A 27,384-nucleotide genomic window follows, 5' to 3' on the forward strand; every position below is an offset into this window, starting at 1 on the left:
CAGAATTAAGTTGTGCGAAGCAAAATGTGGTTGCATTTTCAAGTGGGCAAGTGGGTATTTCAAGCCCTGCGGTTCCTTGTATTTGTTTATTTTGTACACAAGTAAACCACCATTAGTTTAACTCACCAGTATTTGTTCAGTAAGGCCATGTTGATTTGATTATATGGATGACAATCGTATCCACATCAATTTTCGTCCGTTTCCAAAAAATGTTTCAACCATACTGTAAATCGTACAAAAGCAACAGCAGATATATGCAGCCATAGATTGAAAAAGAATATCGGACAATATTTGTCATAGAATGTTAAGGTCAACTCCAAGGCCAAAAAGAAAAGCTAAAAGAACAAAAATGAAGAATCTATTGTTTGGTATACCGTACAATCTTCCTGACCATTTTGATTTCAGTGTGAATATACTTTTTTTTTTACCAAACTTTTTTCATTCACATGCTTGCATTAGTTTTGGGGTTCCCAGAGGATGTCATCCATACAAATGTATAATCAAATCAACATGGCCTAGTACAAGCTGTGTAAGACCAGTATAAGATTAGATCCACTCACACTCTTTTTGATATGTGTGATGGGATGTTAAATGTGCTATCGGTGTGACTTGGGCATGAGCTTGGTTACTACTCCTAGTTACACCTGTGTGCTTGGCTTAGAACACGAGCCATGGTGAAGCAGTATTGCACTAGCCTGGGTACCATCCGGAAAGTAGTTCGCTCCGACGTTCATTAAATACTATTTACAGTCGCTTCTAGCTCTGACATTCACTATACACTATATACAGTCGCTTCTCTGTGTTTCCGTCTGGGAACGCGGCCCATCTTAACGTCTGGAATCGTCTAAATTTTGGACGCAGGCGCTGATTGGTCCCTACACATGAGCAAATTATGGAATGGGTTCAAGCGCTCGTTCGAACCGGTGTTCCAACACCGGACAAGCCCTCAGTCCTGTTGTCATCGAACGAGTGCTCTAGAACCCATTCCTTGATTCACTCATTAACTGATTTTACCACCAAACGGTTTGAATGTGCAAGTCTCCAGATGGATAGCAGAAGTGAACATAGCAGCGAACTACTATCCGGATGGTACCCAGGCTAGTATTGCACCATTTGCTATTGAAAAATGATTACAGAACTGCCTTGTCATATATGGCCACCTGCTGTGTGCACTTGCCTGAGACAGTTGACAAACTTTGTTAGACAACAGTTTATCCTCAACTTTCCTTGATGTACAAATTACCATTTAACAGCCATTCGAAAATGTTTGATATCAGTCTGCAGTTCAATGTAATTATGCCAGATGGCACGCCTAACTTGTCTATGATGGATGTTTCCTCCACCACCTTCACCTCAGTCTGTACATGTAGAGCAGTTGATATCAAAGATGCAGTTCCTACAAATTAAACCTGCAAAGGGCCTTTCAATACTTTATAGTCATGCAGTTTCTTTTCCTTGGACCCACAAAATCTTTTGGCTCCGGTTCGGAATTTGTTTTGCCCGTACCGTGACGTAGTCTGTGAAAATCATAGTTTCCCCCCTTTGTTTTGGCTACTGTTATTATTAATAGCAGTGTATAATCTTTTGTATTTCCCCAAAAGTCCGTTCTTTGTAGCGTTTTTAGGTGGCGCAAATTTCGTTGTACAGCCAATACTTCCTGATATTGGAGCACAATAGTGGCAATGCAGTTTCGTCACCTGATCACCCAGATCGTACGTTCTATGTGCATTGTGGGTGTTTTATTGCCCCCGGAGCTCATGGAAAACGTATCCTCATGGTTTCTTCCTTTTTGCTCAATATACAGAAGAAATCTTGACCTTCATATTGCTATATTAGTCATTATATCCCCGGAAAATTTGTTTTTTCTGTGTAGCGCATGCCTATAAGGAACGCCCCAAAATTAGCAACATAACTACCCGCTTAGAATCATCATTCTTTCAAAGAAATTTTTGAAAATGTAACTAGAAAATCAAAAGCCTGTAGGCCTTTTCTGTCCACACGAGTATGCATTCATACAAGGTATTTGTTTCTTTGCACAATGACATAGTAGCCAGTATACCATTCTCTTATCATGTACACTAACTTGTTATTTGCTATGCTAAATCATTGCTAATTGCTTTAGAAGGCCTGTGACTGGGATATTGGAAGTGAACTTGCAACTCTGGAAGTCTCCTATTCCCCCAGCAGAATAGCAGCTAAACTTGTTTCTATCGATTGGCGTATTGAATCGAAAACAACCTCATCAATATTGAAGGTTGCGATGGGAAAATCTTGAAAAGAAGCCATAGTTATTTACACTAGTTACATATACATTGAACTGTTGGGTGGCCAAGACGTACTGTGACTGTCACAATCATTGCTGTTGACATGTGATATTTTGCAGAGAAGACAATCCCCTTCATTAACCAATAGCAATGATATCTATCTTGCCATTGACAGACAATGAAAAATATGTACTTTAGAAAGGGAGTTATAAATGATTAATGGGGCTGTGTTGTTGCACGTTTGTACATTTTACTGTCCTGTAGGGTCGCATATATCAGTACTTTGATTGATACTTTTGTAAAGGGGCTATTGGGAAATAAGCTATATAGCCTATTGATCGAAGAGGGCATTGACTTGACACCCAGTGAATTTAAAGATTTGTTTTTGTTTTGTGGCTTAAGCTTGATTATATTTCACTCCACACCATGAATATATGGTACAATGTGTACCAGTATTTGCAATTTCTTTTTCTTCCTTTTCTGTCAAATCTTCAAAGGGATTTATCTCCATCGTTCCTGGGCCGATTGACCTAAAATTTGGCGCACTGAGGGCAGAGTGGGCTAGTACTCATGCATTTTTTATATATAAATCCCTTTAGAATGATTTCAAGTTTTGTTGTTGTTGCATTTTTCAGACCAAAACTGTATTCACACTGCACGATCATTGGTCAGCCGAAATCACGTGATCAAATAATACCATATAAGGCGGCGTACATAATCCCTTCTGCCATTCTCCCGGAGACATCCGCAGCTCAGAAGTGCAAGGTGGGGCAGACCTGGCACATGAACAGGTGACAATGAAAGAAAGAGCGGATAAATAACGCTATGTAAGACGGGTGTATAATCCATACTGGCTTTCATCTGGAGAAATCCATAATGCCGAAGAGCAAGGTTGGGCCGACCTGTAGCGAGTGGGAGGAGTGGATAGAGCGTTGGGAGGAGGGGAAGTGCTTTTCTTTCCCCACCTACCCACCGACCTTTATCACCATTGCTGGGACTCGGCTTCCATCGCGCGACTTTGGCACTGCCCCCATCACTAATGAGGATGATCCAATGATCAGTGTGGATACTGTGCTATATTTTACCTCCTGTGCCCTGGTTTGAAGAGCAAATGACCTGAAATTTTTATGTAAAGGTGTGCATTGAATATTAACTCAAAGCACCCAAGTGTGATTTTTGGCATAGACAACCTCAAAATGATTTACATGTATTTCAAGATTTTTGGCTATTTTTAGCTGCTGAAGGTCAGTGATCTAGAGGTCAGTGACCCCGGGCGACCCACCTTGCACCTGCTCGTATATTTAGCCAAGAACCTGTGGTCACCCCTATTCTTTTTGATAAGTGTGTTGAGTCCTTTTACTACGTGCAGAGGTTTGACACTTGAGGCTTCTCCCTACATCAGGTTCCTACATACAAACTGTACATGGGGCTGGCTTCATGTCACTGAGCCAACCCTAGGATCAAACTCTGGGTCACGGATCCACAGCATTCGATCCAGATCTCACACACTCACATTCACTACCCGGTTTATCGTCTGTTGTTTCCCATCTTGTGGGGGTTAGACATGCTTGCACGTAAATGAGGGGGCCAAGCAATTGCACTGCGTTACCACTTGCACCACAAAAGTACAACTCAAGTCTCAGAAAACTCCTTATTGGTACCTCACATCTAAGATGAAACATGATACATGTACGTGATACATGAAACTGGCACAGGTGGTTCCTGCTGTGTGAAACATCATAAAATGTCTGAGAAAATCCTACCAAACAAACTGTAATGGGAAAGGATCAGATGTGTAAATGTCGTAAATGTTGAACAAATGTTAAAGGGACACACCCCAGTTGATTTCGGGTTTCAATTGGAGGCTGCACACGTCAAGTCTAGCATCAATTCTCTTGCAGGGAATTATCCTGAAGCAAAATAACTGTGTATGGGGTGAGAGAATATTCCTCCCGCTACAAGTCGAGTTCTTATCCGTCAAAAAACTAACGTTATTGTCATGTCAGAAATAATGCACAAAATTGGGCATTTTCACATGCGATAAAACCCATTAAAAAGATTTTTTCAGCAAGCACGGCTGATATTGTTAGAAAGAAAAAAACCTTGTGAGTAATCAAGGGAATTACTAGTATAATTCTAGAATGATTTATTGTTTGCTATGCAATTTTTCATTGTTCAAGTATCTTACTCATAATGAAATAGATTTCAAAATTTAAGAATTACTCTCCTTTTTGCCCACATTAAATTTTTTTTTACACCTGCTCACATCAGTTTTGGGCTGTCCATAACATCAAATCAGCCTAGCCTTTACAGTTTATGTCACAAACAAACAGTAAAACAACAAACAAATAAACTGAATATTTCCATGTCACCCTGTCCAGGCGTTGGCCATGCTGCCCTCGGGTACTCAGATTAAAGACATCTGCAGTTTTCTTGAGAACGTTCTTGAGGAGAAGGCCATGCAGAAGAGGAACATGCAGGTGTTGAAGAGTCTACTGTATGCCGAACACTTACAGGTAAGGTCACTCATAAAATATAACACTGGAAAAGCAGGAAACTATACTTACCTATGCCAAAAGGTTTGAATATGGTGTTTTGGTGCCATTTCTGTTTAAATGTGTATATTAAGCTTTGTTGATAGCATAACTTAAGATGTAACCAGAGTTTCAGCACAACAGGGCATTAAAGCGGCTTTCTATGCATGATACTGCAGCAGAACTTTCTGTTTTCTTATAGTTCATTTTCCAGACATGCTTGTTTGTAATGAATGCCTAACTCCATCAGCCAGTACAAATTTGATGTCAAATGACCATTATAGCAGGCAGACTGATGGTCAACCAGTTTTGTTAGGTTGGTTTTCATCATTAGATGGAGTAGTTGTAGTCTGGTAGTTACCTAAGCACAGTAACTCATAATGACTGACAGAGGTGCCATCAAATATCTTATTGTTATGATATGCACCGTTAGTAATCAGCCATCTCACAGTAGATTGTGGCCATACTACTTTATATACCTGTGTGATAAACTCCAGGGATGGTTGCAACCACAAGCATCCACGTGGAAATCATGTCAGGGACTAAGAGGGACTCAGTCACTCTCCCGCAACATATTTTCACCATGTCCTGCACGAAAGGCGCAAGCCGACACAAGGGAGGTCCGGCAAAATTTTGAAATCGGGACCCTTAAAAAATGTATTTTCCTCCTGTATTTTCATGGGTAAATATTGCAGGTGAACTAGCTAGATTTGATGAAATTTCCATAAGGCCACAGCAAGTAAATTTTATGGATGACATCCTCTGCAGACTGCAAAAATAGTGCGATAGGGCGAAAAAAAAACAAGATGGGTGAAAAAATCAAGATGGCTACATTTTCAAAAATAGGCACCATAAAGTTGTGATGACTGTTGTAAAAAGAATTAAAGGGACAAAACATGGTATCAGAGCCAACAAGACATTCATTCCTGTATTTAAGACATGTACTGGTATGGTAAAAGTGACACTAGTGTGGTAGAATGGCATCACCAACAAAGTTGGTAACCACACTCATAGCTACCATATTGGTATCACTTTTACAACTATCCAATAAATTTCATTTCTACAACTACAGTCCTGGGTACCTCGCAGGTGTCACTTCTACAAGTACAATTATTAGGCTACAACACAATATAATTTGCTCATTTTGGTACTTTATCGTCATGTTGACCATCCCTGCAGAAGAAAAAAATTCTTGTTTTTTTTTCTGAAATCAGGCAAAAATTAATGCGCACGCTGATGTCATCCATAAGATTTACATGCTGTGGCCTAATCGAAAATTCTAAAATACACAAGGTTTCAGCTTAATTTTTTTGGGGGGCCCCCTGTGCCGCCCGCCGCCACTGACATGAATGCCTAATGTCTCCTGATTGACACATTCCCTGTCCCCAGATTAACACATTTTCCATCAGTGAAGGAACATCAACCAAGTATTAAACAGTTTTTCAGTGAACTTGATAAAGCCCTTGGTTACCCAAGCATATTTGTCATTACCCACATGCAGATGGATGCACCTGTAGTGGTTATGGGAAAATGTTCCTTAGTTCCTGGGGTACGACCCCATTTCTTGCTCAGCAGCCATGCAGAATAGAAATACCCATTGGCATGTTTTGTTCCATTACTCAAAATGCCACATGCATTTCAAGGGTAGAAATTACTGCTGTGTGTATAATATTGAAACAAATATAGAAAACTAAAGTTGGCAAAGTTGGTAGTGTAGAAAATAGTTAACACACATGAATATCTTTATTTCTATCTGAACACATTGATTTAGATAATTTTTTAAATCTTTTAATTCAACACGTGTTGACCAAGTGAACACTTACATGCTATACAAGTGCTAGGCATGGTAGATATATTAGACTCAGTGAGGTGGCATTATCCTCCAGATTTATATTAAAGGGATGTGGCTGCATAAATGTCTTGTCTTATTGAATCTGCCTTTTTATTGATTGCTGCCTCAGTGGAGGATGGGATCAAGAATTCTTTGACTGAAGTTCCAAACAATCATCTCTGCAGTGTTTTGGGCCTTGTTGATAACGCTAGTTTACCTTTATCCATTGGGTAACCTATATCCGTTGCTTTTAAAAACAGGGTATTTGGGGATATCACGTTGGCGGACGTTAGTTTCAACTTGCAAAATTTTCAGGATATTGTAGTTTAAAACTACCATCCTTTGACTTGATGTGCTTACATACCCTGTTTTTAAAAAGCAACAGATATATAGGTTACCCAACAGATAAAGGCAAACTAACGTTACATGTATGTGCCCCTCTGTGTCTTTCTGTCTGTGAATTCCCAACATACATGCTGCAGCATTCTAATCCTCAGTGCAGCTTGTTCTGTCTGTGGGACTGGAATGGAAGTTTGGTTTGCTTTGAAAATTTACTAGAGACTTGATGATAGAAATGAAATAGCTGAGCCTGGTATCCACCCTCTTCTAGCTCTGGTTTGCTCCTCCAGCCATTTGCAAAATAGTCTGGCACCAGTGTTAATGGATAAACAATTGGCATTTGACTATTCATCTATAATGTATGATTATGTTCAATTATGATTTCAAATTTGATCCCTATGGTTACACTGAGAAATATTTGATTCACAAAATGATATACAATGTATGTAAGGGCCAAATGTTTCATGTGATGTAGCATCATCAGATAATGACATGGTCTTCCCAAAAAGAAGTTCTTTAAGTTTTCCATAATCAGACTATCATTTTGGATTTAAAGTGTCACCTGTTATCTTGTGGAGAATCAATCAGGGATGTAAAATGAAGCTAGAAGATGATGGACAACATGTGCCAGGCTAAAAAAGCTGAGAGGAGCTGCAGGAAAATAACATTGGGAGACTGGTTGAAATATGCCATCATGCAATAAAGTCATGTCAGATTCTGACTTATCCAAAAAGATTGTCTTCATTCTCCATCATTAACTACGAATACATCTTTTTGTCAAAAATCATGCCTTTATTCAAGACTTTAGGTCTTATTCATGTATTACTAAAGAGTACATACTAGGGATGGGTACCGGTACAGAAAATTCAGGTCCAGGTCCGGTTCAGGTCCAGAGGATCAGGTCCAGGTCCAGACCTGAACCTGGACCTGATTCAGTATGAGATAACTGGTGAATGGGGTGATACTCAAAACAATGGTCCATTTCGCTACAAAGAAATTTATTTTGTGGAGTATTGGACTCCCACTGGCGTTTTGAAATCGTGGTAGAATGGCGCCACCTGGCGTCATTGTGAGGAATTCCACTCCATCCCAGACTGCACCGCGGCGCCAGCGCATGGAGCAGGACTCTCGCGTCAGAAAATGTCAGTGAAAATTCTGTCGACAATCTAGTTAAATTCCACCCCAATCCGGCCTCAAAATGGCATCAGGCGCAGGTAAACGAAAGACAAGAAAGCCTGCAAGGTATCGTGACGAGGATTCAGTTGAGGTGGACTCTGCGAGCACTCTGATAGCAAAGATGACGAGGGAGGTCGAGCGGCTGGAATCATCTTTGCGGGACGACCAGGCATCGCTGAGTAACATCACTTCGGAGGCCAACACCAGCATCGCATCAACCGTGAAGAGCAGCGAAGACAGTAGCGATGACACAACAAGGCCCTCCCTCAAGGAGTTGAGGGAATTGAGCAAGTTGCAACAAAGGGCAGCTCGTCAGCGCCACCGTGACAGCCTGCTCGGCGCCCCGGTCATGCATACCAAAAGCAGAGGTAAGAAGCTCGAGTGGTCTCACTAGGAAAGCTCATGACAAAGTTGTGCAGGAGGTGGAATGGGCGCACATGCATGTATTTGAGGACCCACCACCAACCCACGAGTCCCTTACTTGGAGCCAGTTTGTGTCGGGGGAGCTCGCTATCATTAACGATCCCCTCACGAAGAAGCATGAGGATGGCCATGCTGGAAGATTTGATGTTGGACGTGCCGATATACACGTTCCAGGGCATCAAGGATTTCTACAAAACAGTGCTCATTCACCCAGAGCGTGGCATCCTGAAGTTCAAAGACCCACGAGTCCTCGACAAGATTTCCAGGCTCAAGCTGAAATACATGAAGAAGCCACAGGAGAAATCCCTGCCGAAGCCAAACGCAGGCAAGTCTCCATGTTCTAAGTACCAGTACGGTCAATGCTCTCACAATTCTGATCATGACTCCCCGTTCGGGATGAAATTGCACAAATGCAAGTTTTGCATCAAGTGGCGTCCAACCCTACCGGCGGACCATCCTGCCTCCTCGTGCCCGTTCAACAACAAGGCCAACCCTACAGTTCTAACTGCCTTTGACTGTAAAACTTGGTAGAAATGACTATAGATTCTACTCTACTTTGTTCATTTATTTTCTTTGACCGGTAAGCCCCCAAAAGCTGTACCGGTACCCACCCCTAGTCTTACTTAGACTTAGTAGCTCCCACGTCGTGCGACGCATGAGGCAGTTAGAGTATTCCAGCACGCCCTGTCTGCAGCCAGTCTCCACACATCTTTCCATCTCTTGCCTGCTGGCAGGAGATCTCTGTCAACTGTCTGCTGCCAGTTCATCTTAGGACGGCCCCTCCTTCTCCGACCTTGAGGTTTCCACTGGAGAACTTGGTGAGCAAATCTCTCGGGTGGGAGTCGGACCACATGTCCTAGCCAGCTCAACCGTCGTTTGCATATGATGGAGGACACTGGTTGTTGCCTTGTTTGTGCTCTTATGTCTTTGTTTGAGACAAAGTCACTCCATTTAATACCCAAGATCTTCCTCACGCACTTGCTGTCGAAGGCGTCAAGCTTCTTCTCATGGCTGGTTTTCAAATTCCATGATTCAGAGCCGTAGAGGAGTGTAGACAGGACGTTGCTGTTGTAAAAGCGTAGTTTTAACTTAAGAGAGAGTTTCTTGCACCTCCAGATCTTTCCCAGTTGGTTAAATGCTGCCTAGTACATACCCCAATAGCAGACTACTGTGTGAACGTGTGTTTGTAGCAGTTGGACATTCCATTTCACCCATCACAACTAAGCTCGGGTATTGTTGTCCACAAAGAAACACTCACATAAACATCCCACTACAGTACCGTAGGGAAACGGCAGGTAAACCATTTTCGAACTTGACCTTCCAAATATCACACCTACCAAATATCATTCCAAAAATCCTTCCACAATTTCCTGAGTTATATGGTGTTGACCTACATACCGACCAAACAAGTCCTGACTCAACCAATTCCATAGCCTTCTGGCAAAGGCAATGAGGTGATTTCGTTTGGTAACGGATTTGTCTCATCTGAAACCACCCCCATATTGATTTGTAGCCCTACAGCATCCCTGCAGGGCTCCATGTCAGTTGCACCAGAACCCTTTTATCTTCCATATAAGGATTGATTTCTGTTTGCTTCATTCTGAACTCATCGTTCAGGGATTGCAATCTCAAAACATCCAATGTAAAGATCACGAGGTTGACTGAGTTTACTTGTGATTTATTACTAATATGTTTCAGTTATTGAAAGTATGCTATCAACATTATCATCTGTATGTATGCTATAATGATGAATCTTTATTACAAATTCAGAATAATGATAGACCTAGTGTTTATATATGAATAATAAATCTTTTCTAAATCTTCATTTTGAAATTTTCATTGAAGTTTATTCTTTATTTCCTTATAAGAGGCTCCACAATAAGTTTGGAATTCCACTTTTCCCATTTTGAAATGTGCTAATATTTTCAATATAAAAGCACTTGGTGAAAAGTCTTTACATATGATTGACAAGTATGATGTACAGTTGTGAAATATGATAATAACTTTCATGAATATTCATTTTGAAAATTTTCTTCCTGCAGGAAGTCCTGCAGGAATTCCTGCAGGAAGCATTTTTCCTGCAGGAATTCCTGCAGGAAGAACTTTTTCCTGCAGGAATTCCTGCAGAAATTTCCTGCAGGACAAAGGTAAATTCCTGCAGGAAGATTGTTTTCTGCAGGAATTTCTGCAGGAATTCCTGCAGAAATGACCTTATAATTCATATCTAAAGCAATAACACTAAGAAGTTCTTATCAATTTGATTTTTTTAATTTGTTTTGAAACTGTTAAACTGTGCCTATTGCATTAGTTGTTTATCAGACCTGACTGTGAATATATAGTGAAATATTATATAATAGAGGGCCTTGTATCTGCAGTGCATGAACAAGATAAATACATTTTTTAATCCAAGTATGTTCCATGGATGAATGTGTTAAGAATTCATTGAATCGCATTCTGAACTTGACAACTCTCTAGCAACTAGACTTCAAGGGCATGAAAAAGCCTGGCATGTTAGAATGCCCTCCCCATAATTACATGTAGACTGCCTTCAATATATAAACATTCTTCAGTTGAAGGCCCTTTCCTCATCCATAACTCCTGAGGTAAATGCTGTAAGATTCATCAAAAGGCTCAAGTATAGGTGTCATAATAACCTTTTCTGTCCTTTCCTGCCCATCTCTAAAGAAGCCATGATTATCTACTGGTGTAAACTAGCAAGTACAATGCATGTACTAATTTGTAATTCAGGTCATTAGAGAAGTGAAAGACAGTCTCAATTGGATGAGAAGTATAGTTAATGATCTCATACTAGTATATGCCTTCCAGACTACAAGGGAGTTTTTAAACAAGTTCTGAGCAAGGATGTTATAAGGAATTGACTGACCTTATCTTAATATTGCCGAAACCTCAGGATAGATAAGCTTTTATTTAGCATAAAAGTTTATCTGAGTTGGTACATTACATTACATAGGAAAAACTGTTCTATAACTCTGGTAAGTAAAATTCTCTCATCAGAAACTTTCCTTCTCAATCATAGTCAATGTGCTACTATTTGATTGTCCTGCATTCATTCTTGGCCTGTTGCAAATGCCAGTTATTTATAGGACTACCTATTAGGAGGGTAGGAGGTGCGGAAGTGTGAATTATATAGAGGCAGCTCGAGGGGTAGAATTATACAGAAGGTTGCAAAAGACCAACAAAATAAAATGATTGATTCATCTTCGTATAGATAACTCACAATTAAAGTTACACACAAAGTATGAGTCAGTTGGCCATGACATGTTTAACAGCCTATGTTGTGCTTACACGGCTGTGGTGTTTTCATCAAATGAACTCCTCTGTTCGAATGCTCCTTCCATGCATGCATTGAAATACAGTACCAACGTGGCCAAGGATGAAAGGTCCTTGGTCAGCAACCTGAGATTTGTTTGATCTCATTCTGGTCCCTCTTTTCAACCTCCTTGATCTGGTTGGTCATCTTTTGATCATCATAAGATATTAACACTTGAGTATAAATGGGATGGAATGCCATGAAGTTGTTATGCTTCATTGGCAAGTTTGTTCCAGAGAATATTTCATAATCTAAAATTGGGCCTTGTAACATTAGCCAGGAGCTTGCTTCCTCTAGTTGAAAATCAAGTAAGTATGCGCCATTGTAATGCGGGTTCAAAGTAAGGTCAGCTATTGTTCTAAAGATATGCAAATGATGCTGGTGTCCAATTAACAATTAGCACGAATCCAGGTCCAAAGATCCTGGCTACCTGTAACTTGTAGTGCTGAGGATAAAAGGCCTTCAATTTTCAAAGAGATTCGAACCCTGGAACTCAGAGGTCCATTATTAATAGAAGAAATTTCAGAAGAATTACAGAATTTCAGAAACCTAAGTTCACTTTAACACTAATATTTGAATTTAAAATGGTTAAACCAGTAGGGTAAATCAAGGTTGTCTTCAATTTAGGGCTAAACTATGAACAATGTTTCTTAAAGTTTTGTGAAAATTTGATGGTCCTTTTAAAGAGCTTAAAAATATGTCCACTTAAGCTAATAGACTGCTCAAACCAAGGAGGTTTGATATTAAGGCATGGGAATGAAGTCAGCACCTCTGTGCCTTTCCAATCCATGGAGCTGTGCCTTGCTGCCAGTTTGCCCTTCAAGCTGTGTTAAAAGTAAACAACTGCTGCTGGCTATCAGGCCCCCTTCTGTCAGTAATGACCATGATAAAATCGGACCCGAGCGCTCGAAAATAAAAGCTGGCCCTTCTAGTTGTGGGACTGCTATGCTAGTGTCAAAGTTGCCAAACTCCCTATTACTTTGCAAATGCCAGGGAAGTGACTCAAGTGAGTTTGCCATGGAAGGGTTGTCACCCTAGGCCCTGCCCTAGAGGAGGCTCTACATGTAGGGTTATCTCCAAGCAGATCCTGCATGGCATAAGACAGCACATAAGCTGGGGAAGGAGTTTAGCCGGCAGAGGGGTAAATTGGCCTTGCGTGGAGATTACTTGTAGGGATGTGTTGAAAAGGACAGTGCTCTGAGTGCTCTACAACAAGCTAATCATTATTACATACAGTTACTGTTTTCTGACTAACGCTGGGCCGGCCAGTTTGGTTTGAACATTGATTGGTTTGGGAGGGCGTGCCAGACTTAGATGATTATCGTAAATCAAAATGTCTCTTTTTTAATATTCTACATGTAGTTCTCAAGAAGATTTATAACAATGGGACTCATCTGAGCAAGGTAATCCATCCCAAAAGTAAATTTTCAGGTTTTTGTCATTCTGAAATACCACTGACCAAGTAAGGAAGGCTGTCATGATAAAGCCACTCTACAACTTAGTACAAGCAGAGGTTTGGCTCCGGCTGTTTTTTTAACGTTTTTTTTTTAGTCATTTTTATTGGGCTTTCTATTTTGTATTGTATCTTGTATTGTTTGGCTGGCGTACTAAAAGAAACATGACAAAATAGAAAGCTCAATAAAAACGACTAAAGTGAAACGTCAAAAAGCAGCCGGAGCCTAACCTCTGCTTGGAGAGTAGATAAACCCTCGTTGCGCTGACTGAAGCCCAGGACTTATCTCTGAGCAAGACACGTGTTAGGAAGAAAGTCACCACCTGGGGTTCTTGGACAGTCCCTGTGGGATACTTGATAATTGCACATGTATCCTTTGCAATTGTATTAAGGACAAAAGCTGACCTTGTTTGAACCTGCATAACAATAATTACTTGAGGATTTTCCTATCTGGCCTGACAAAATCACCTAAAAGGAGGGTCAACAAGCCAAAAAAAGGCATGTTTGTAAGCCATAGTGGAAACACCAGCAATATCCATCTGTCACTTGCCAACAAGCCCTTTAAAGTTTAAGCTGTGTCTTTTCAACCAGCACAGATTAACAACTGCTTGGTCAGTTGGTGTCTATCAGACCCCCTTTGGTCAGCATTCATGGTACCAGACTCGACTTTGTGGATATAAACAAGGCGTGAATTGTCTTGATTTGCATAGAGCCAACAAAAAGTGGCACATGGAAAGATTGCTCTCCAAGCAGAGGTTTGGCTCTGGCTGTTTTTAACATGCTTTTAGGCATTTTTGTCAATTTTTCTATTTTAATATTGTACCGTTTCCTTCATGTCTGCTGGCCAAGGCCTTTAACACATCAAAAACAGCTGGAGCTGAACCTCTGCTTGGAGAGTATGAAAGATAGAATCTCTGTGTCACGCCGGTTACTCTCCAAGCAGAGGTTGGGCTACAGTTTAGGCATTTTTCAACTTTTTGTTTGGCTTTTGATTTATACTGTGTTCCTCCTGTCCATTTGCGCAAAAAAAAGGGCAAAATAGGAAGTTCGACAAAAACTCCTAAAGCACGTCTGCTGGGTGAAGAGTTTCGGCAGATGTTGGATGTATGATATTCTTCTATAGGGTCTGGCCCAGGCAATGTCAAACAATGAATCTTAAATGTCTTGAGGAGGCAGTAAAGGTTAACAGGCCTTCTCACATGCTGAACCACATCGTGAGGACTGGCTTGGAAGAAGTCGGCTTGAGGCCATCTTTCCCAATGACACAGAAGTGCAAGGTCCTTCACAATCTTGCACTTTTGAAACACAAGAGGCAAGTAGTAGTCTCCTGGCTCCCAGGATTTTAACCCGGGCCCACCAGCCCACGAACCTAACACACTAACCACTCAGGCTAAAAGGTGACAAACCAGACCATGTTAGACTGGTCAGTTGGTGCCTTTTGAACCCCACTTTTGCACAGTGATTCTTTGTCTGTGATCAGCACTTAACCTCTGTAGAAATTCGAGGGGCGAGTAAGAACAGAAGGAAACAACACCCCGACTCCCGGGATTCGACCCTGCGCCGAACCCGGGCAGCCAGATCACAAATCCAACGTGCTAACCACAACACCAAAAGCTCAAGAGCTGTTGGCGTGGTCAGTTTGGCAGCGCTAGAACCCCACTGTTACACCTCTAAATCTCCAAGCAGATCTTGCAGTGTCATAAGGATAGGGAAGGAGTTTAGCTGGCAGAAAACTCCTCTGCTGGCTTAACTCCTTCCCCAGCTTAAAATACTATCTTATGCTACCGCAAGATCTGCTTGGAGATTATGAACCTTTGTCTTACTGAAGCTGCATTCCTTCATGGACTTTCAAATGCCTTCAAACACATCATGTTTCTAATATGCCACAAGATCCCCTGATCATCCCAAATATATATCAAGACTTGGCTGCCAGAAAAAAAAAGATTTTATGATTCAGAAATGTGGCTGAAATATCAGATTCATGTCTGAAAACGTTCACTTTCCTCAGTGACGCCACAAAGTATGACCCCACGCACCTGGATGTAACCTGGATCCAAGCTTCATTGGTATATAATAAAGTGAGAAGTTGTCTGGCTATAGTGCTGTGCACAGCACTGCCTAATTTCCCAAACTCCGGCCTTCGGCCGCGTCAAGGTACGCGCCCCCCCCCTAACAAATTTCTGGATCCGCCAGTGGTAGGTAGTCCAAAAGTGTTGAGCCCGATCAAGTTGGTGAGATCAAGGAGGATCAAGGAACTTTTATTGATGAAAGCTTCTTGATCTGATTTGAATCCTGTAATCCATCCCAGAAGTGAATTTTTAGGTTTCTTCAACTTTAACGTTCTAATCTGAAATTTTCTTTGCCTGACCAAGGACGTTTAATATATGAAACTTCCTTGGCCCAAGGAGGTTAAAAAAAATCATTTCAACCTCCTTGCTTGGCCTGACTGCCCACCAGGCTCTATAAAGCAGTTGTGTATAGAAATTTGTTTTGGGAAGGTCCCTGTGGGACTTGCTAATAACTTGCTAACTGGGGAGCATGCCTTGACAATAACTGACCTCCTTTCAACCCGCATAACAATGTGCATAATTACCAAAAAGAGGAAGGTAAGCGCCTTATATGCAGCCTGCCCATGTAGTAGGATTTGGAACCTAAACTACAAATAATCTCTGGAACAAACTTTTGTCTGATGTTTCTATTCATATGAATCACTGGTAACAGCTTCATGGCATTCATGGCTTCATGTTAAATTGTTAATGGTCCAAAAGATAACGGTACTTTGTACCAGATCAAAACCCAGGTTATCATTAAGTTTGGTTATCAAAAAGTTTGTTGTTACTTTGTCGGCCTTTCAGCTTTTCAACACCTCTCTATAGCACATGCTAGCACCTGCAAGATAGTCCATAGGCCAGGACCCCAAATTTCACCTATCAATACCCTATGCGGACTGCAGTGGCAAATTATTCTTATTAATTCTAAGTAGTAGAAGGCCTGTGGCATATATTTTGATGTGACAGCCATTCTGGTTTGGTAGCTTTATTCTGGCTATCAGTATCTGATATCAGCCTTCAAACCTATCACCATCTAAATGATCAGGAAAATTTTTTGTCTTAAACCAAGGAGCTTTTATCAATAAAATCACAAGAGACCTAGGCCTGGGGTAGCCAAGAGTAAAGATTACCAAAGGCAAATAGTAAAGACTAAAAATCTATTGAATTTCCATTAGGTTGCTGTTGGAAAATCTAGTTTAGGTCAGTGAGCTCAGAGCTTTAAAACTCCTTTGTGATATGCAAGGTTAAACCTCCTTGGGTAAACTACCATTCATTTCTCTAATTACCTGTCATTATAAATTAGTGCATGCATTGTTGGATTTTAAACACCTACATGTAGGTGCAAAGGAGATTAGAGAATGGCTTCTCTAAAGATGGGTGAGAAAGGGGAGGGGAAAGTGATTATCACACTCTTGTCATAAAAAGGCCTTTGTCACAATCTCAATGACTTTAAAGCATGAAAAGAGTTACAGCTGAGGAAAGGGTGTTACTGGTCAAATTGTTCTTTTAACTGATCTGATCTGGTGATGGGTGATATATCATTTCAATTAGACACCTAGAAATGCATTAAAAACAGCTGTTTAAATAGAGATTCATTAAACACCAGTGAATGAATTTCTAGGTGTCCACGTACCCGGATCGGGACACTTCTACATTTTGTATGTGTTATGGCATTGCATGACAGGTCAATGCCACATATATGATAATAGATGATCAATGTTGCACCCTGAGGGGTTTATTATATAAAGTCTGGTTGATTTCTATAACCCAAAGATACCAGCGATCAGCATGGCTAACAAAGTGGTTCATGATTTACTTGACGTCCAGAAGATGAGCAAAATTTTTTACTATAGTTTAGAATTCAGTAAATAGTTACTGGAAGTCCCCAAAATAATTTCATCAGGTTGGTAGACCATAGGATAGGAGTTCAAATCCTTTCATGTATAAAAAGTGTATACGGTCAGTAGCATTCTGAGAAGTTCAAGTTTTCTTGTTAATGTGGGCACCCTTACATGAGGGTCTGCAAGAGAGGGGGTTGTCTTGGTAATGCTTAACAGTGAATTCAGAAGTCGGAGTAACGCTTAACGATAAATTCAGGAGGGCTGGTAATGCTTAACGGTAAATTCAGGAGGAGTTGCAAAGCAAAACGCGCAATCCTTTCGTACAAGGCTACAATTGTTGTATGAAAAGCTGACTAGCTAATGACAATGTGATAAGAAAAAGATGTCCAGAACCCGGAGGAATGACAGGCAATGTCAGCTGCCTCCATGACATTGCTTAGCTTGGGCAGAGTTCCCACTACAGAGGTTACGCGGGCGGCAGTAAATACATTTTGGGGTGGGGGTAGAAGTGAACTTTTGCTGACAAAATTTTCAGCACGTGGAGCGCCGAAGGCACAACGCACCAGAGGCCTGAAAATCTTGACCCTCTGAAATGCTATTTCTTGCATTTTAACTAAGATAAGTTAATGACATTTCCATCAAAATTACACTGTCATAGTTAAAGTTGCTGGGAGCAAGCACACCTCCCACCCCCCCCGCAACTCCCGGCATATTTTCATCATTTTCAACACCGCGTACTCCTATGCAGAGGGAACAACTCCCATTACATACTCCTTCTGGCAAATGTCTGGTCCCTCTGCTTGCTTACGTTAGCTTTTCGGTTACTTTGGGCTTCGCCACAAACCAGCTGTCAGCCAATCAGAGAAGATGCCTTTCAGTTTTCTAAAGGGAAATCTTGTACTAAGTAAGGCAAGTCCTATTCGTGACCGATGCTATCGTCACAACGTTCCATGCCAGGGCGGTTTGTCCGTCCGGTTCTGCGTCAAACTGAGAATAAGGTACCAATTTTGCGATCAGTATTATAGGAACTGTGGGTAGAGGGCGATCGCTGCCTCACCGAATATTACCCAAAAACATGTAGAAACCATCATCCTCTTGCTGCGGTAACAATTTCGTCAGCATGCATATTGGCAATTTCTGTGCTTAAACTCTATCTTATGCATGGTACAGGTGCTAATGGAGGTACTACAAAAAATAATGTAGATCCATTTCTTTGCTGACTTCTGATCCTTTAAATGTTTTTACTTAGCTTATGGATGCTAAATGGATAGTTCTTGGGCACTCAAATTGGCTTAGATACTCATAAAACGTCAGTATTGAGGTTAAAGAAAAAATAGAAGAGGTAACTAATAGTAATTGCCACAGCTTCCATACCTCTGAAAATATGAGTACCTCTGAAAAAATATGAGTTACCATTGCAGGACATGCATTTTGTTAGAGACAAGTTAATTCATAGGGCAGTTTTTTTTTCTAATGCCTCAGGCATCTCCAGCAACATAATCAATAAAACTAGGAAAATGAAACAATAAACAATGCCTTCAATATATATCTATTTTAGACATTGAAAGTCAAGGCTAATGAAATTGGCACAGTTTAACAGTTTCAAACCAAAATCAAATGCGTATACAGAACTCTTCCTGTCATTGCTTTAGGTATTAATTTTAAGGTCATTTCTGCAGGAATTCTGCAGGAATTTACCTTTGTCCTGCAGGAAATTTCTGCAGGAATTCCTGCAGGAAAAAGTTTTTCCTGCAGGAATTCCTGCAGGAAAAACGCTTCCTGCAGGAATTCCTGCAGGAAGAAAATTTTCAAAATGAATATTCATGAAAGTTATTATCATATTTCACAACTGTACATCATACTTGTCAATCATATGTAAAGACTTTTCACCAAGTGCTTTTATATTGAAAATATTAGCACATTTCAAAATGGGAAAAGTGGAATTCCAAACTTATTGTGGAGCCTCTTTTATGCTTTTTTTTCTTTTATGTACCTATGATAAATTGGATGTCACTATATGATGATATTCATAAGTTGTGATAAGGAGGGATATTTCTGTAGTTGTAGTTGATTTATCACTGTGTGTGACAGTTATTATGGCTTGATGTGGTCTTGATTTATCACAAGGATAACTATGTACTTACTGACCATCAGTGCCACACAATCATTTTGTCATGGCTACTCATTGAATGGAAATAACCTGGTATTAAGCTAATGCCAGACTCCATTTTCAGTGATTCTTTACATTCAATCATGAAAACCAGATCTACAATATGGTAGGATTGAAAATATTGAGGAAAAAAAACAGACACCAAGTCGTAGTTCATTTCATTGATATTTACTGTATACACATCAATGCAACAGTGAATATAAAGACTCAGAAACATTCCTTGAGCTAAAAAGAGGACTTTAAAGTTTTAAAAAACACCTTTTTTTATTTGCAATTTTTTTATCACACATCGCATTTATGCACTCCTCAAATTTTATATGAAATTTTCTGTGAGTGTGGCTTGGATGCCAGTAATCACTGAGGTACTACATATGGTACATACTTTAGATATCTACTTAATTTCCTGAGAAGGCATTGAAATACCATTTTTGGATGTGGCAATATTAGGGTATCTAAAAGAATTATGAGATTTAAAAAAAAATTACTTAAAGGTTCACCACAAGACAGGGCCACTCATGCGTTTTGAGTCACAGCACTAGATTCGGAAAAAACATTTTTGTTTATCCTTGACTTGAAAAGTTTTAGATGGTACCCCACAGGGGAGTGATTCCACGGAAGCTTGTTCCTTAATGATGTGGTCGTGATATTTAAGCGGTAGATAGCACTTGGGGCTGAGAGTAAGTGGTGTAGGTCTGGGCCCCCTAGTGGCTTGTTTTGGAACTGCAGGGGCTGGTCAGACTTTGAAAGGGATTGAATCATTCACTCCAGAAGGGGTTGACGGATCGTCATGATTTTTGGTATGTAGATAGCTTACGTGATGCTTCAAATGGGCAAATGTTAACTATGCAAATCAGAACCTTATTAATAATTAAAAAGGAAATTGGGTAACCCCGCTTTGTTCTATTATAGGTACAACATGTGACATTCGTAACTGAGAAAGAGAAGAATATTGATATATAAATATTATGCAAACATAGGCCCAATTTGCATAATTTATCAGGAAATGCTATAATCCCATTTTGTTAAATGACAGGATATTCTTGTGGCATCTGGAAGTTATGTTATCATTGAACATTATGCAAGCGAGGACCTCATTTGCATAAATTATGAGAAATGCAATGAATGTCTTCCTTCTTACCTTAGATTGTGTACATCTGTAATTTGGGTGGAGGACTTGATCAACTAATATAAATTATGCAAATGAGGACCTTATTTGCATAATTAATGACAAACATGAGTAATGCACCAGTTGTCAAGGTTAAAATCATTTGGTGAAGGTATGGGGTCGTGGAACTCTAGTTTTTAATATTCTACCCAACATAATGACGTAAATGGTGACCCAACCTTGCCCCTAGCAGAGCTACATGTGTACATTGTGTACGTCACAGTACATGATTGATGTGTGAGGCAAAGGTCAACACACAACACAACCTCATGCCCGCAATATTGTTCTATACTGTGTCTAAGATTCTATGTGTTACTGCACAGTCATTTTTTTTCTTTCCAGAGCTGCACTTTCTAAGGAGGTTCTAAGCAAAATATGCATATTGTTCCATTATAAGAAACTTTAACTTTGAGTTGATCAACTGTTTCCAAAGTTCCTGACTGAACATACAAATTGAATGTACAAAACTGACCTAGAATTGGACTTGTGCCTTTATCTTCCATTGTGTAATCAGATTATGTTTTGGTAGGAATGCTTTTCAGTCATTCTTAAGCTCCACCCATACTGTACACAGCGTATTGACACTACAATGTATTTGTCCTATCATCATCCTGTTTATACATACCACGTTATCAGTCAGTGTACAATACATCAAAGGTGCAGAATGTAGGGTGGGAATGACGTTGTGGGTGTAATGTGTGTTGAAGGATCTAGCATCCCACATGTACATGTATGATCTTTTTTACATGTTAGGCCACAGGAAATAAATTCTATGGATCACATCCTTGCAGAAGTAAAAAAAACAAAACATGATGGGCAAAAAAACAAGAAACCTGAATTCCAAAATATAGATCGTAAACAATAACAAGAATTGGAGCAACAAAACATTGTATCACAATCAACAGGTCTTTTATTCCTGTATCCATGAAGTGCACTTGTGCTGCTCAGCTATAGTGTAGTGACTGTAACGTTATCACTACAATTGCACTCAAGTCTACTTCACTATAGTGTCACTTCAGTCTGCACCTACACTTCAGGCGTCGCCGGCGGGGAACAAAGTCTCACTTAAAAAAAAAAAATTTATCAATGTGTGTGATGTCATCCATAAAATTTACTTGCTGTGGCCATACAAGTATGTAGAAAGTAACTCTATACAAAGAGTTCACTTCTGCACAGCTGAACACTCTTCACTCAGTATGGTGACCTCCCTGACATTTGAAAGCACCTTGGCTCTATCAGCAGTCCTCTCTGACATTCTCTCTTGAACCTTTGTGCAAACACACTTAAAAAGGTGAACAAATGACAGAACCACCCTTGTCCAATGATCTGTGAAGTCATGGTATTGACTTCCTCACCAGTTCATGGTGCTGTGTGCTTGAAGTAGAAAAGTATCCTTGACATTTTGACTGCATTATGTTTGCAGTGTTCACTGTATGTATTACATATAGAATACAACACGGTGAATCCCGTATTCCGGGAGGGCTGGGACCGAGGGTGATGCGGAATACACCGTGTTGTATCTTTTTATGTCATACCCACTTGAGAAAACCCCTGTTTTCATGCGAAATGTGCCAGAAGTTGAACAAATTTGGTGCCCTCGAACAAAAAGTGTTGCAACAGTAATGTTCCAACGTCTGAATCAGGTATTCAAACATTTGATGGCATCGCACTCGGCCCGCTCGTAACAGTTCGATTTATTCGAATGGAACCTGTGTGATACGCCTTTCGAACCGGTCTGATACGGAAGTTATGGCCCAGTCCGGAACACCCGTATCGAACGTTTTCGCGTCACAGGTTTGACATGAATGTAATTATGTTACATGTACATATTTAATGTATTCCATACCTGCATGAGGAACTCGTCATGTCTCATCACTTACTACATTTCAACATGTATACAACGACACAGCTTATCTTCCCATTCTACTGAGTTCGCAACAATGGAGTATGTGACCAAAAGTCACAGTTGGTACTAAAAGGAACTTCATTGATCAAAAGTGTATTTTGTCAATCCTTTTTTTTTTTGTATTGTTCTGTTGTCCTTCAAAGGATACTTTTTAAAGTTATAAATCATAGGTCATAGAAATGCAATATTGGTCACTCAATGATCAGCATCCAGTTTACATGGGGCCATACCAACTGATCAGATAACTCAATATATGAAAATATGCCACTACAACACAAAACAAAAGAGCTTTTCAAGACAGGAAGGCCTGTCTCCTATTCCAAACATCTGCGCAATGCCTGCTTTCTGCTATGCCATGCTGTGACGCCTTCCTTGTCATTACCTTCGCCAAGAAGGTTATGTTTTTATGTACTGTATGTACATTTTGTTTTTTTGTATGTATGTAATGTTTGTAGAAGACCATCATAACTCGAGAACGCCTGGTAGGATTTTATTGATATTCGGTATGTGGGTAGGTCTTGATGAGACCTGGAAATGATTTGATGTTGGGCCCCCTAGCAGCCTGTTAAAGTACTGCAACGGAACTTCTGGGTTTGATATTTTGAGTTCTGAACATGCTGCGGCTTTGATTTTTGAGTGGTAGACAGCTCTTGATGCCAAGAGTAAGTGGTGTAGGTTTGGGCCCCCTGGCTGCTTGTTTTGGAACTGCAGGGTAGGTTTAGTGTAAGACTTTGAAAGGGAATAACTCAAGAAGGGGTTGACGGATTGTCATGATTTTTCTGGTGTGTTCTCAGGTTCAGGAACAGCGGATGTTCTACCAGAGCAGCAAGTGCATCATCACAGAGGAGAAGATGTGCAGAGTCTGCAAGAAGAAAATTGGAAACAGGTAAGAGCAGTCAGAAGTGAAAAAGTCATAAGTCTCACTTTCTCTATCAATGAAGCAATTCATATAATATACAATTCGCCAAAAAGTAGTTACTCAAGCAACTAGATATGGTTTTTGAATCTGTCAGACGTTTTACTATCCAGTAGTTTTCGTGTGACACTAAAGTGATTTTGATGGAGAGGGTTTATATATCCTAGCTGTGAATTGATATGTGAAAGAGATCTAGTTAAAGAACAGGTTTATCCTAACTATATGAATCAAAATGCAAAAATGGCTGGAAGACAATTTTTCAAAGGTCCAAAAGCTACAAAGGTAAGACAGTCGTCTTAGCTTGAGTAACTACTTTTTGGCGTATCTTATTCCCTGGATGTCTAACCTACATTGACGTATGATATACTTGTTTTTGTGTAATGTCATAAAACCTTTGCTGTCCAACATGTTGTTTGGAAAAAGTGTTACAAACGTCAGATGGAAATGATGTTATCTTTAAACATTACCAATAGACGTCCCTAACTGAACCTTGCTGTTTTCACCAGTTGTTGAGTCCAGTGAGAAAATAAAGTGCCTTTCCAAAGGTTACAAAATTGGGACTTGCTAAGATTTGAACCTTTAGACAACAGCCCTAACCCCAACATCACCTTACTGCCACTTACATGTACATGTACATGTACATGTATGTATCAAATTTTGTTTATATTTCTAGTCCCCAAAGGTGGCTTAAAAATCAGCAAAGCACCACGGCCACACATATGGCGACAGTATCGCTCACTTAAGGTCACTGTCCTTGGTGCTGAATATGAAAAACAATAATTATTCAACACAATAGCCATCACATTTTCAGTTCTGAGGAACATTGCTGGCCAATGTAATCAGTAAATGCACAGTAATGATAGCTGTGTGCCAAACAGAAGAACTCCTGTACATATCCCAGCATTTATTTAGTAATGTGTGACGTACAGTCAAGATTTTGGAAAACACATGCTTGCAAAGATAGGACTGGGTCATGTCAAGCGTAGTGTTTGTGAGAGAACCTGTGACAGGTTGTTAGAATGGTAGACTGGAAGCCATCAATTTCCCTTGACAGGCCTGTTGACAGTCACTGGTGCATTTCATTCTGGAGAAACAAGCCTCAGGAGAATTGTCAGGTTTTAGTGTTATCCTCCAAACCCAGAGCATAATGTAAATGTGCATGTTGGAACAAACTGCAAGATTGGGCCTAAATGTAAAAATTAGAACTTTATTTGCATAATATATGAGGAAGATCTATATTTGCAGCGTTTTCCATTACAGGACTTGAATACATGTAACGTGTAGTATGTTCAGGGCTCAAAATACTTTTTTCTGCATACCTGCACTGGAGCAGGTAACATTGTAACAATGTACACCTGCATCGTAGGACATTTATGTATAAAACCCAGTACATGGACCAGTGCAGGTTAGGTGCAGGTAGACACCAGAAATACCTGCACAGCTCCAATTTTACCTGCACTAACCTGCATATGCAGGTGGTATTTCGAGCCCTGATGTTGCAGTTGGAACATTAACAGATATTGAAAATGATAAGCAAAATAGAAAATTCACAAAAATTGGTATGACATCTTAAATTTCTTGGACTTCCTTTTCCCTCCAACTTTTGATTATCCCCCCTTCTTGATCATGACCTGACCTCTCCTCAGAACAGTTAAAATGGAATAGCCCTAAATTCTCAATGACCAATCAGCAGATGGCTGAAGCAAGAGGAAATATATCCAGCTATGGATATGGACTGCGATACTTGTAATGTATTACACAATTCAGCCTAGATGGCTGCAATGTTTTACAGAATAAATCATTCTCATTCTCCAGACTGTCACAGAAAAGTATGTCTAGCCTGAACCTCTGAATCGATTATTTGCAGCAATCTCCACCCAGCCTTGCTATTTCTGGAGCCCAAATTTAATCAATTGCCCGACTTCGGGAGCCAATTCCCTTGGCTTTGCATCTGTGTCGTTTGGGACAGGTCAGTAATGATCATGGGGGGAGGGTGTAGTGCCAAATACAAGCAATTGTCCCCTACTCCCCTCTCTTTCAAAGCCACCCCTTAATTAAGTATACATGTGCCTTAATTATACATTTCAGTATTCAACATTCTAAAGAATTTATACTATGAACATTCTCTTGTACCCACAATTGATAGATTATAGACAGGTGTTAGGTATAGACAGTTGTGAAAGTCAAGGCAGATGACCAAATGGTATTGACCCAGAAGGTAAAAGCCGTGCTTCATTCCAACTCTGGGCTCACTGTATAGACAGGGCCTACTCTATAATCAGATCTCTGTTAGGGGCTCAAACGTGAGGGGAATATATTCACGTGGCCCCTGGTAATGTGATACTTCACTGGAGAATGAAATATTCAGTGTTTCCACGTTGGTTTTGTCCATTGGGAAATCACAAGGCCACGACGATGCGTTACGTACCAACGCTTTTTTCACAAGTGGGGTGCTTCTGAGCCATATGTTGCAATTTTTGGGGCAGGGTGCAATAGTGCAAATTGTGGCCTCCCTCAGAATGTCTTGACATCAGAACATCTGTGTTCTGAAGCAGGAGCTGTTTTTGTTGTAATGAAAAGGTTTTCTTTCTTTCTGGTCTGCAAACACGAAAGCCTCTGAACAATTGAAACTGTGAAATTGAATTTTTTCATAGTTATTTCTTTACATGATAAGTTAACCCTCTTTTGTGGAATCGCGTGGCACGATCGGGAGCGCGTTGGTCTCAGGCCCGAGAGGTCCCGGGTTCAAATCCGCTTGCCGTGTCACCGATCTTGTGCCCTTGGGAAAGGCACTTTGCACGACTTTCCTCACCTAACTCAGGTGTAAATGAGTACATAGCTGCGGCTAGTGGCAGTGACAGGCCTTTGTTGTGGTGACAGGCCATAGGGGCATGTTCGGGCATGACGCACCCGCCATGACACACGAGTCAGGGGTAGGAGGAACCCCTTGCATCCTTGGTCGGAAGTCCTCCTAGGAGATGGAAACTCCGAACAACAAAGCGAACGGTATGGTGGCTTTGAAAAGGCGTCTTTGACACCTGTTTCGCCATACCCTCCATATGTATATGGAGAATCTCAATAAAAAAAATAAAAATAAAAAATAAAAAAAAACCCCTAAGTTATGTCATTGCCAAGTCATATTCACAGAATACAATATTTAATGTAATGTCATAGTGGTATGTATTAATTTTATAAATTGTCTCTGTTTACATTGTGTAAAGGTATAACACAGAATGTACTTCTTTTGAATACCACTGAAGATATCATGGTAGACTGACATTATTATTTTTTCTGGATCAAAATAACATTACGAATACAAAAACATTATGCAAAATGTTGAAATATTCCTCTGGGGCAGCTGACCAATCTTGATGGCCAACTACATGTACCAGCCTTGCTCCTTACCTACTTACCCAACCATGGCCTGGGTAAGGTTTGGAGTAGTCAGGAGTCCATGGTTGGAGATGTGTAACTTAAGCTTTGAATTATTACAAACGCACTGGACTTCACATTGTATATTTGTATATGACACTGAAAGTTTATTTCCTTGCTTCAAGTAAATTTATGCTCCCGTTATACATTTATCATAGATGCCATAGATACCCAGTGTTGATGGTGAAGAAAAATTATTCCTCGCCCTCTCTTTGTCCAATTCAATTAAGGTGGTCCCAGTGCTGATTTAGTATTTTTAAGGCCCCTAATTAGACTAATCCCATTAGACATGTTGTCACACTGCAGTGGAACAATTCATCTTGTTATGGGTTGAACCATCAAGGAGGATTATAGGGGGGTAGTTAAATATGGAGGTGGATTGATGCCTCGGTAGGTAGTGAAATAAACAACATAAGATAAGAATTTCTGATAATTTCCACATTGTATAGGGCACTGTTTATACGTTACATGTTTACAAAGAATTCAAATCATTTTTCACTATTCTGTACATTGGATCCTCCCATCCTAGACAAACACTTATTGGTGGAATGT

General features: G+C 40.2%; 1 protein-coding gene across 2 annotated transcripts in view; it reads left to right on the forward strand.

Annotated features, from left to right (window-relative positions):
- The window catches only part of LOC118425715 (vam6/Vps39-like protein), a gene marked incomplete in the record, with an annotated part of 61,586 nt that overhangs the window by 30,991 nt on the left and 3,211 nt on the right, over positions 1 to 27,384 (forward strand). For both annotated transcript variants that reach the window (XM_035834766.1, XM_035834775.1), the window contains 2 exon segments: positions 4,646 to 4,780; positions 23,279 to 23,370. In XM_035834766.1, the coding sequence (XP_035690659.1) occupies positions 4,646 to 4,780; positions 23,279 to 23,370 (227 nt within the window).

The sequence above is a fragment of the Branchiostoma floridae genome, chromosome 1 (assembly GCF_000003815.2).
Source record: "Branchiostoma floridae strain S238N-H82 chromosome 1, Bfl_VNyyK, whole genome shotgun sequence".
In the NCBI taxonomy this organism is placed as follows: domain Eukaryota; kingdom Metazoa; phylum Chordata; class Leptocardii; order Amphioxiformes; family Branchiostomatidae; genus Branchiostoma; species Branchiostoma floridae.